Genomic DNA, 11,433 nt, shown 5'->3' with positions numbered 1-11,433 from the left:
CTACTGGTGGAGCATGCATTTTGATATTGTTCAACACCTCCAGGGATAAGCAGACTAACCAGGCAGCCCCCCACAGCACTTGAAATCTCACACAAGGTAGCCTCAAGTAGACATAAGAGGAAATGCAGTTTGTGGCACTTCATTGTTGAATAACATATTAGCCAGCAGAGATAATTTCTGTATAAATGTTTTTTAACAATTAATTTCATAAATTAAATGTATTTAAAAACTGACAATACACCCTAGTTAACATGAGCATTTGGGTCTATTGTATTTATCATGAACAAAATATTGATCTCATTCAAGTTAAAATACTTGTTTGCATTGGAGTAACAAAAGAACTCAATGGACGTCGGGGACTCCGTACAACTAGGATTACGTGGTTAGGGTTTTTTTTGTTTTTTTTTACGTGAACAACAGAATCTGGCAACTCGGTGGGAGGCGACGTCGGCAAGAGCTCTATCGGTTTCTTCTCTGACAGCCAGCGTGGAAAGATGGTGCTCGACTTGGACCTGTTTCGAACCGACAAAGGCGGCGACCCCGAAGTCGTCCGTGAGACTCAAAGAAAGAGGTTTAAAGATGTTACCCTGGTTGACAAGCTGGTGGCCGCAGACACAGAGTGGAGAAAATGTAAGTCACTCTGCAGCTAACGTCAACGCGGTGGCTAACGATGCTAATGTTAGCGTAGCCGTCAATGAATCTTATAATGGAGAAGAGTTCACGCCAGACTCCATTTAACAAAATGTCTTTTTTAAACTGTTACAGTTTAATTGTGGTTAACTGTTTGATCCGAAATGGGACCGAACAAGGTTTTTGACTTATTCAGGGTCCACCTGTTTATTCGGCTCATTGTAATACTAAATATAAAATCTTCAGAATAAATTTAGGGAATACTTTTGGTTGTTAGCTTCACTGTGTTGCTGCGCAAGCTAAAAGCTCACTGCACTGCAGTGGTCTGATCTCACTTATGAAAGTCAGTAATTTAAATGGTAAACGTGCTGGTTGGTGTGTTATATTTGCGCCGTATTGATTAGTGGATAGATGTTGTACACTGTTTCTTAAGCAATTCATTGAAGTTTGTCTGTCATTTTATTTAGTATAACCAGATGTGAATAGCACGCTAATCTTAGCGCAGCTAGCATAATTCAGCAAATCTAGAAAAGCCATTGTGGTTGTTATTTAATAAGTACCTAGTTATTTAAGACCAAATTTTCACAAGACGAGTCACTAGTTAACCTCCTGTTCCCATTATTCCGTTGACTTAGCTTAATGGGAAACGCTGGCTAACGCCGGGTTAGCTAAATGATGCCGGGTAGTCAATCTGATGCAATCCCAGCCAGCAACATGTCAAGTCAACGTCGCCCTGTAGTGTGACTACTGAGATAGTCAACATGATCCAGTTTTAATAATTTCTTCTGTACATTATTACAGGTATGAAAGTTGCCAAGATAGTGTTATGTTTATATTATTATTTTGGGCTGTTTAATACTTAGTTACTGTAAATCATGTCACCAGGTTATTAGACCAGCTGCTGTGGCACACACACAATCTCATAATGCACTGAGTCACTGATTTTACCCCCTGACAGGCCGCTTCACTGCAGACAACCTGAACAAAGCAAAGAACCTTTGCAGCAAAAGCATCGGGGAAAAAATGAAGGTATTTCAACATAACACTAAATGGGGACTGTTGAGCATTGTATTTGTTTTCCAGTCCCTTCAGAAATAAACAAGGTTTAGCATTGTCTGTCTTTAACCCTCTGCTTTGTTGCTCATGCAGAAGAAGGAACCAGTTGGAGAGGATGAGGCTGTTCCTGAAGAAGCGCAGAACCTGGAGTCTCTTACGGCTGAAGTTCTGTCGGTATGACTGACTGCACTCTTTTCTGTCTACACAGCATAACTGTTTGTAAGATGGCAAACAGATCTAACAAGCTTGTTTGCATTTTTTTTGTCCTGTGCCAGGCCCTGACAGTAACCCAGATTAAAAAGGTGCGTTTGTTGGTGGATGAAGCGATAGAGAAGATGGACAGTGAGAGAGTAAAGCTGGAGGCGGAACGTTTCGAGTACCTGAGAGAGATCGGCAACCTTTTGCACCCCTCTGTACCCATCAGCAATGATGAGGTGTGTGGTTTGGTTTGAGGGGGGGTTAATACTAGAGCCCAACATTGATCTTGAATGTCTGAAAAGAAGACCGCTAGACTTTTTTTTTTTTTTTGGTTTGGGCATCAATCGTACTACATGGTCTTTTACATGGTCAGTGCTAGAAGCAGCTTTTTCTTTGTAAATAACATCCACATGTCTGTAATGAATGTGGTTATTGATTTATCATCCATTAAATGGACACAGCCCACGCACAGATCAAAACACCATCATATCATGATGATTTTTCTGTCCTAATTTTCTGCCTTGTTCATTTACCACATCCATAGCAAGGGAAATAGAGCCACCATGAGGGGTCCTGTAAGCCAGCAGTGAGCTGGTGTTGTACACTGAAAAGTTGCAGGCAGGGGAAGAAAAGTATAATCATTTATTTAGCTAACCCTTCCTGTTATCAGCTGCATCTTCTAATGCTGATCACCCATAAAGTGAAAAGTAAAACTCGATGACACAAGACTGGATCACCAGCAAATAGCAGGGTGTCTCGCTGTCAAGTCCTGATAATTGATTTAATGTATTGTGCTGTGGGGAGTATTTGCTGGCTTAATCTGGGTCCACATCACCCAAAAGTGAAAGGTCACTCACCATTCGTGTGAAAGTTATTCATATGCTATAGTCTTCCCAGATAAACAGTGCTCTCCTCACAAACAACATAAAAACACTGATATAATTCCAATAGTTTTTCAGAGTTCCAGAGGTTTGGAGAGTGTGGCTTTCAGGCAATTCTGGCAGCATAATACAGCTTTAACACCTCATTAAAACCTTCAAATAAACTTTGAGCTTTTTGTGAATCTGAAAATAAAAACACATGTTTTCCTTATTAGTAATTCACAGAATCTGGTAGTATGATAAATGTCTTGTCAGTTCAAGATTTTCTGATCATACAATCAAATTGTTTATTGTTTGCTGTCAGGATGCAGACAATAAGGTGGAGCGTACCTGGGGTGACTGCACTGCCCAGAAGAAGTACTCCCATGTTGACCTGGTGGTCATGATCGATGGTTTTGATGGCGAGAGGGGAGCAGTTGTAGCTGGCAGCAGAGGTTATTTTCTCAAGGTATGTTTTCATATGAAGAAAAGTAAGTAGAGAAACAAAGTAACACATAGTAGCATGACCAGGTTTCCCTTTCCTCTTCCTTTCCTTTACTGACCAGCTGTTTATCTCCTCTCTGCTGTGTTCAGGGTCCCCTGGTGTTCCTGGAGCAGGCTCTGATCAATTTTGCCTTAAGGATCCTCTACAGCAAGAACTACACCATGCTGTACACACCTTTCTTCATGAGGAAGGAGGTCATGCAGGAAGTCGCCCAGCTCAGCCAGTTTGATGAAGAGCTTTACAAGGTATGGAGACTGTCTCTGAATTGGAGCATGCAGTATACTTGTTCCAAAGTGGTAAAAATATAAAACCTGTGCATTAGAGATGCAGCAGTTGCATTTTTGTAGATATTGTGTGAATAGTTCTCGTTATTAGATTTACAGTCCCAACCGTGTCAAACTGGTATCCTGATGATGATGACAGTGAGTTGAGTGGACTTGGGCAGCCTGCCTGCTCTGAATCCAGTAGAAGATAATTGGAGTGTGGCAGAAAAGAAGATTGGCAACCAACAAATATGTCTATACATGGATTTAGGTTCCCTCTTCAACCTCTCTACGTGTTTCTGTCAGGTCATCGGAAAGGGAAGTGAGAAATCAGATGACAGTTCCATAGATGAGAAATACCTCATCGCCACCTCAGAGCAGCCCATCGCTGCCTTCCTGAGGGAAGAATGGCTCAAACCAGAGGACCTGCCCATCCGCTACGCTGGCTTCTCCACCTGCTTCAGACAGGAAGTGGGTTCCCATGGCCGAGACACCCGTGGGATCTTCAGAGTGCACCAGTTTGAGAAGGTCAGTTTTGTTGAAATTGTGATATTTTTTTGTATAATTACATTTTTTAATTTATTTTTATTCAAAAACAATATGTCAGATTAACACTAATATAGTTTCAAAAACATTAATAACAAAAGTACTTTTTGCTTTTAATTTTAAACATTGTTTCTTCTACGTCTGCTTGTAGATTGAGCAGTTTGTCTATGCCTCACCGCATGACGGCAAATCATGGGAGATGTTCGATGAGATGATAGGAACAGCAGAAGAGTTCTACCAGTCACTAGGAATTCCTTATCGTATCGTCAACATTGTCTCTGGTAGGTCAAATACATGCACTCTCACTCCTCATACCACACTGAGCATTTTTAGTTGCTGGACACACACACACAGACAACACAATACAAGGAATAAATATTTAATTCAGGTCTTTTTATTTTTTAGGGATATTTTTTCTTCTCCATCATTTACTCAGATCTTATATTTTGTAGATGGTCTCACATTGTGAATATCACAGAATCACTGTATTGCAATACAGTAATATTATACCATGAGACTACAGCTAACCATACCACAATTGAAAGTGACAACTTTAAATATATTATAAATATTACATATCCAAGTGTTTTGGTAGGAAGGAAGAAACACAACTGTTGGGCCATCCTGTGTACTACATATTACCGATTTCTTATATCCACACACATTCAGTCTCACCCTAAAGTGAGACGGAATAAATATCAGACGTGAATGTGGCCCATTCTTGAAGGTACAGCATCAAGTCTGTTTGTGTTGGAAACTAAAAGAAATCCAATACAAACAGACAGTTTGTTTTGTTTTTTTTAAATTGTGCATGAAGAAGAAAAGAAAGACACATGGACTGACCTTCACCAAACCAATCATCATGCATGTTTGTACATAAATACCATCCCTCAGTTGGACAGTCATTCATGACTTGAACTATCCACTTCAGTAATTACTTTCAGCACAGTGGACAGACATTGAAAAATGAATGATTGTTTTGCACATGTAGGCCTACAAAATCTAGAACGCATTACAAACAGGATAAATGTGTTCTTCATTTAGTCAATAATTAGATTTTTACACTATCTGAACTATCAGTCCAGTATAACTCTGTATAACATCCACTAGGGGTGAATTGTTTGAAGCAGCATGAACAGAGTTGAGTTAAACATGCACAGCAGACAGTTGAAGATGACACAACCAGGCTGCGTCTGGGTCACCTGCATTTGTATGTGGAAAAATGAAGACGGTATGAAAATGCTTCATGAATTTCTTTGTGGTTTATCTGATGGAACTGAAACATTACAAACTGAATTCCTTCTGTAGATAAATTAGATAAACGTAATATCCAGCACTACCTGCTAGGCATTCACCTAACTGTGCTTCAAACAAGCAGAAAGAGTTTTAGATGATTTCTTTATAACTCAACCATGACATAAACCAGGGCTGCCCAATCCCAGTCCTCGAGAGCTACTATCCTGCAGCTTTTAGATGCATCCCTACTCCAACACAGCTGAATCAAATGGTTTGATTACCTCTTCAGCATGCCATCGTGTTTGGCAAAGGCCTGATAACAAGCCATTCATTTGATTCGGGTGTGTGGGAACAAGGATGCATCTAAAAGCTGCAGGACGGTAGCTCTCGAGGACCGGGATTGGGCACCCCTGACATAAACTAACTGCTCTCTCCTTCATGTGTACTGTAGGTGCCCTGAACCATGCAGCCAGTAAGAAGCTGGATCTGGAGGCCTGGTTCCCCGGCTCAGGGGCCTTCAGAGAGCTGGTCTCCTGCTCAAACTGCACAGACTACCAGGCCAGGCGGCTGCGCATCCGCTACGGACAGACCAAAAAAATGATGGACAAGGTGAGTGCTCAGTTCCAACACAGCGTACAAGAACTAATGCAGTTTGTGTGTCTTGTCTGCTATTTCGTAAGGGATCAAAGATAAAGCGAATTACTGGGAAACAGAAAAATCTGAACTTGCTTCCCCCTGCACATGCGTTTCACTTTTCTGTAGCCACACTCTAAATTCATATCTCTCGTTGTCTGTGTGTTTTGTAGGCGGAGTTTGTGCACATGTTGAATGCAACCATGTGCGCCACCACACGTGTAATGTGTGCCATCCTAGAGAACTACCAAACTGAAGAAGGAATCATTGTTCCAGAGAAGCTCAGGGAGTTCATGCCTCCTGGTAAGCTGTGCTGGCTTTCTTACCTGTTTACTGCACCTAGAGACTTTTGATGTTAATGTACACTATCATCTCAACTGCGTTTGTCTCCATATAATACTTAGCATTTGGAACAAATTTCAAATGCTTTGCAGCTTTCTTAGAGGAAAAAAAATTGACATTTTTGGAAGTGCTGTCCAGCTGAGAGGTACATGTTAACATCCATATCCGTCAATCGTATGTGTATCCAACACTTGAAGCTGATCACAGGGACTGACTGCTACCCTGCCTCTGTCCCAAGTTAAACTAAGATGACTCCTAACATCTCTACATATCATATTTGACACAGTGTCATGACAGTGATTGTTTATATTAGAGATGGTTAGTTTAAAGGCTCAAGGCTTCCCCCTGCTGGCCATTTAAAAAAAATTAAAGTTTAAGAAACGTGACCACAGACTTCACTTCTCATACCCAGAAGCTGCATCCATGCTTTATATATTTATTATTTATTATTATTATTTATATTATTTACTTTATATGTAGTCTGTGCGCCATTAACATTCTTGTTCAGTGACTGTCAGCAAACAGCTTGCAGGAGCGTAGCTGTCACCCTCTGGTGCATTCTACCAGATGGTTGGAAAAACAAGGGAAAATATGTTTTTAAGACAAGAAATGTAAAATATTGGATATATTAAATGTTTGTTTTTGTTGTTTTTCCCATCTTCAGGTTTGACAGAGATCATTAAGTTTGTCAAGCCAGCTCCCATTGATCAGGAAATGTCCAAGAAATCAAAGAAACAGCAGGAAGGAGGGAAGAAGAAGAAGCAGGGAGGAGGCGGCGGAGACCAGAACCTGCCCGATGCCATAGAGAACATGTCCGTGAACGATTCGTAGACCCCGGCACACAGCAGCAGTGTCGCCTCACCAGCCTCACAGATGCACACTAATAGAACAGACTGTTGCTTGAATTGTAATGATCAGGGATTAGTTTGTCACGTCTCACAAACTAAACCTGAAATTGGCACTTAACGGTAATGTGAACGCTCGGCTCTGTTCCATCTGTGTCCGTCTGAGTGGGTGGTGTTATGTCATCTCATCATTCACATAAAGCTTGCCACAAAAAGGGATCCTTTAGTCAGCCATCCCCAGGTCACTTCACCCCTCTATCACTGTATGACATCACGAACACGAAGCCTAAAGCACAGCTGCCGACACCTCATGGAGCGTGTCGGCAGCTGTGCTGAGAGTCAGGCTTCTTTTCTGTCTATTTCTGTCATTGATTTGATACAAGCAGTCTTTTGGGAATATGTTATAAAAAGTATGTTTGCAGGATGTTGGGCATTGTTGATAATGTGTTCAAAAACTGTCTGAACTCACCGTTTGTTGACTGTGAGAAGTGAATGGTTGGGTATTTTAACTGTCTGGTTTAGGCTTCTCTTTGCGTTGTCTGACCACAATCATCATTTTCATCCACTGTTTAACACGATGCTCTTCTCCACCTCGAGACGTTGATGTTTCCTGTATGTACTTGCTAAGACAAATATATATATAATTGCGCATTGATGAAGTGGCACGCACTGTAAACAATAAATACAGTTGAACTGGAAGTTCTTGTGTTTGTTTGTTTGTTTGTTTGTTTTTAAGTATATGCACAAAGCAGACTAGATCAGTGGTGATGGTAATGTGACTAACCACACAGCAAGCCAGGCTGTTTATTAACCAATTACATTCAAAATGCTTTAATAGGCACCCAGTTCACAAAGTGGAGAGATCTGGTTTAGGAAGGCAAATTAGATGGTAGCAGTTGTTTGCCTGTATATATGTGTGTCCAAGCAGCCGTGCCCCTAATGACTTCAAGCCTGACTGCATTAAAGTTATCAAAGCATCTGAATGTGGTGTAATGAGCTGTGACCGCAGTAAAGAAGGCTAAATCAAATCTCTAGTTAAGGTGTCAATATGAGATCACCAGTAACCATATGAAAACAAATTCTGAGCTTTTTCTAACACAAACTTCAGTATTCTATAATATTATGGCTGTAAATAGATATGTTAAAGATGCTCTCAGTGTCAAAAGGTTCAGGGTTTTCCTTTGACTTGTCACCGGTCTGGATTTTCTAATACTGCAGAGGTGTTAGGGTGTGTACTACCACATGCCACATCCCCAGTTTCACTCTCAACCAGCGGCACCTTTGTTACCTGTGTTTACTCGTTTACTGTCTGTTTCTACAGCAACTATTCAATTACATCCCAAAAATAAAATATCTTAAAGAAAAAGCTTAGCTAAGCAAAGAGAAGAGTTAGTCTACCTCTACTTTAGAACAGTCCACACATATGTATGTATTTATATTTATATTTAATTATTTTTGTCCTGATCTTCGTGTCACGAAAGAGCTTTTAAACACAATAAAACATCTTGCTTAGATGTCTGGCTGGCTGGTTATCAGATAGATGTGCAATAAGCAATAAGGAAGACAAATCAGTTATTCATTAACTCTGACAGACTTTACACTCCCTGCAGTTGGAAGCCAATTCACTCCGTTTGCGGTATATTTACAAAAGGTAAGAAGAAATCTCCAGCACTTCTTTTCTTTATATAGTTGATTAGATCATTTGTATAATATATATTTATTTAAACCTAATTTATGTCTGTCTTTGACAGATCCAGGCTTTAGTTTGGTACGAGTGTTGAGATGAATGACGTGGAAGACGACGTTGAGATCTCCTTTCCAGTAAAGGTAAATGCTGATCTTTAACAGCCACAGTTTTGTTGCAGAGTGTTGAAAAACATTCTCAGCTCTGAGATTACTTATTTTTTATTCAACTTTATTTGTATACTTGATAGGTAGCAACCAAATATATATATAAAAAAACATACTGTGTAAAGTAAAATGCTAAGTAAAGTTCTTATTATTACTATTATTAAAAACAAAAACAACACTTGTTTCTGTAAACTGTAGTTTCTCGGTCGAGTAGAGGTGGTCCGCCCCGATGGAATACAGATCCTGGAAGAAGCCGCTCAGAACCTCAAGGTGAGCCACCGACATATTTAATACATTTACAATGTTATTTTTAGTCGTGCTGGTGTCATAGATCATGCATTCATGTAGTCAGCGACCATCGGCTCCACACTGACAACATGAAGTGTTGAAAAGAGCGCCCAACACCTCTGCCACGCCACATATGAGAAACTGTTATTGCAATCATTTACACTGCTCTGTGGATGTTTTACACAACTTTGAGATCATTTTTCACAACTTTGTAGTTGTTTTGTGTCTTTGTGGCTATTGTTGTCGCTTTTAAGTTGTTTAGTGCTTTGTTGTACGTTTTCATTGTTTGTAGTTGTTTTTCAGCACTTTGTATTTGTTTTGTGGCACTCTGTAGTCATTTTGCGTCTCTTTGTGGTTATTCTTCCGTGTGTGGTTGGTTTGTACCCCTTTGATGTCCCATTTTAGCCTTTTTATGGTTGCTGTGTATTTATTTGTAGTGCCCCGTGCCTCTTTGTTGCTTTGCGTCTCTGTGATTATTTTGTGTGAGTGGTTGTCTTGTTCCTCTTTGTACTTGTTTTGCTCACTTTTATGATTTGTTCTCTGTGTTTGTGGTTGTTTTGTATCCCTATTTTGTTATGTCCTGTCTCTTTATACTCATATCAAGTCTCATAAACCCTTTTACTGCTCATAATAATAGAGCAGCGTCAATGTATCCAGTGCATTGACTCATGACCAAATATGTAAATACCACCTGCCTCTGCTCCACCTAATTGGGCAGCTGGTAAGTGCTAGCTTGCAGACATGCATATATTGGTTTAATTATGCTTGAGCTATTAGAGCCACCGCTTCAGCTCCTACAGGGCTGCTAACATGGCTGCAGACTCTCATTATTGTCTATAATGTACCCCTTTAAAATAGTCTTGTATTCTAGTAGGGAAAGGCCAACTTTGTGTGCATCTGCAGGATTATTTATACTGTTTAAATGAAACAATTTTGTGTGTTTTTGTCATTCCTAGACTTCAGATGAATTCTCCTCTGAGAAAGCTGCAAAGAAGAGCAAAGTCCATCTGTTCCTGTCTCTGAGTGGGATAGACATTTTGGAAAACAAAACCAAGGTGTGTGACAAAAGTGTCCTAATTACAAAACTGCTCATTCTCATGATGTATTCAGCTTTCATGATGTTTTAAAATGTTAATTCTCATCATCTTCCCTTCCCTCAGTTCCTATTGTACTCGTGCAACCTCTCTACTATTTCCTTCTGTGCTGTCCATCCTTCTTCACCCAAAGTTTTTGGGTTTGTGGCCAAGCACCCTGCAGCGGACACGTACCACTGTTATCTGTTTCAGAGCGCAAAGTTTGTGAGTATTCCCAAGGCTGAAACTAAAGACCAACTTTGAAGTTTGATGTTGGTAGAGCAGAAGACTACAAATCCACAGCTGAATGACATATTCTGGCTTCTAGTGTCCCAGATGTGATTTTTTCTGAATTACTTTTTAGTCTCACGTGCTGGTCTCAGTTATTGGGGACGCCTTTCGGGTTTCAAAGAAGGAGGAGACACACAGAGTAGGACGAGACATAAAAGTGGAGGCGCTCCAACATAAGGTCAGTCCTGAGTTGTCATGGCTGTTTTTTTTTTTCTATTTCTGTTAAAGAACTTACAGAGCTTATGAAATTAAATATTTCCAATATTCACGAAAGCTTTAAATGAGTCTCTCAGTCTTTTTAATACTTCTTTTTCAGAATAAAATGCTGCAAAGAGAGAATGATAAGCTGAAGAGGAGGCTTGCAGGAGAAACTGATGACTGATGATTGCATACAATGTTGCTGTTGTGGGTACATATAAGTACACAACGAGCGTGAGAGACTGCTTCCTATTAAATTTTACATGATGCTGAAATAAATATGTCTGTAATTTTCTTTTCTTTTTTTTTCTTATTCAGCGTAGAATCCATTTTAGCTGCTTTACCCAAATCCTTTCTACTAGATGGCAGCAGCGAGTTGTCATTCTCACTATGTTGGCAAGTCTCTGGATGCGTTCAAGTGTTTTAAAAACATAATAAATATTGCACTTAATTGTTTCACTTACAGTTAAAAATAAAAAACAAACAAACAAATGCTTTAACATCACTCAGAACACTGAGATGTTTGATGAAGTCTGTAATTTTAAAGAGCTGTCTTGTAAGAAATAAAAATGTGTTTCATTTAAACGGCCATTTGTAGTGTAGATGTTTCAAACTGTG

General features: G+C 39.9%; 2 protein-coding genes across 2 annotated transcripts; both read left to right on the top strand.

The window, feature by feature from the left end:
• The first annotated feature begins 420 nt into the window (after nt 1-420).
• Nucleotides 421-7,813, top strand: sars1 (seryl-tRNA synthetase 1). The gene is made up of 11 exons (XM_004565443.6): nt 421-630; nt 1,589-1,659; nt 1,780-1,860; nt 1,962-2,120; nt 3,070-3,213; nt 3,339-3,494; nt 3,819-4,040; nt 4,210-4,339; nt 5,746-5,903; nt 6,101-6,230; nt 6,934-7,813. Exons 1-11 carry the CDS (start codon nt 495-497, stop codon nt 7,098-7,100), a joined length of 1,554 nt encoding a protein of 517 aa, XP_004565500.1. The 5' UTR covers nt 421-494; the 3' UTR covers nt 7,101-7,813.
• An 884-nt stretch (nt 7,814-8,697) lies between these two features.
• LOC101463682 (PTB domain-containing engulfment adapter protein 1) lies at nt 8,698-11,395 on the top strand. Its single transcript, XM_004565442.3, has 7 exons — nt 8,698-8,765; nt 8,866-8,941; nt 9,164-9,235; nt 10,210-10,308; nt 10,414-10,551; nt 10,691-10,795; nt 10,934-11,395. The coding sequence occupies exons 2-7, from the start codon at nt 8,897-8,899 to the stop codon at nt 10,997-10,999; spliced, it is 525 nt and encodes a 174-aa protein (XP_004565499.3). The 5' UTR covers nt 8,698-8,765; nt 8,866-8,896; the 3' UTR covers nt 11,000-11,395.
• The last annotated feature ends 38 nt before the right edge of the window (nt 11,396-11,433 follow it).

Source organism: Maylandia zebra, linkage group LG20 (genome assembly GCF_041146795.1).
Source record: "Maylandia zebra isolate NMK-2024a linkage group LG20, Mzebra_GT3a, whole genome shotgun sequence".
In the NCBI taxonomy this organism is placed as follows: domain Eukaryota; kingdom Metazoa; phylum Chordata; class Actinopteri; order Cichliformes; family Cichlidae; genus Maylandia; species Maylandia zebra.
This window is presented reverse-complemented; position numbering and strand designations above follow the sequence as displayed.

Coding starts and splice junctions, on each gene's coding strand:
- sars1 (XM_004565443.6), top strand. CDS start 495: ATGGTGCTCGACTTGGACCTGTTTCGAACCGACAAAGGCGGCGACCCC. Junction 2,121..3,069: donor TACCCATCAGCAATGATGAG/GTGTGTGGTTTG, acceptor GTTTGCTGTCAG/GATGCAGACAATAAGGTGGA. Junction 6,231..6,933: donor CAGGGAGTTCATGCCTCCTG/GTAAGCTGTGCT, acceptor TCCCATCTTCAG/GTTTGACAGAGATCATTAAG.
- LOC101463682 (XM_004565442.3), top strand. CDS start 8,897: ATGAATGACGTGGAAGACGACGTTGAGATCTCCTTTCCAGTAAAG. Junction 8,942..9,163: donor AGATCTCCTTTCCAGTAAAG/GTAAATGCTGAT, acceptor TGTAAACTGTAG/TTTCTCGGTCGAGTAGAGGT. Junction 9,236..10,209: donor AAGCCGCTCAGAACCTCAAG/GTGAGCCACCGA, acceptor TGTCATTCCTAG/ACTTCAGATGAATTCTCCTC.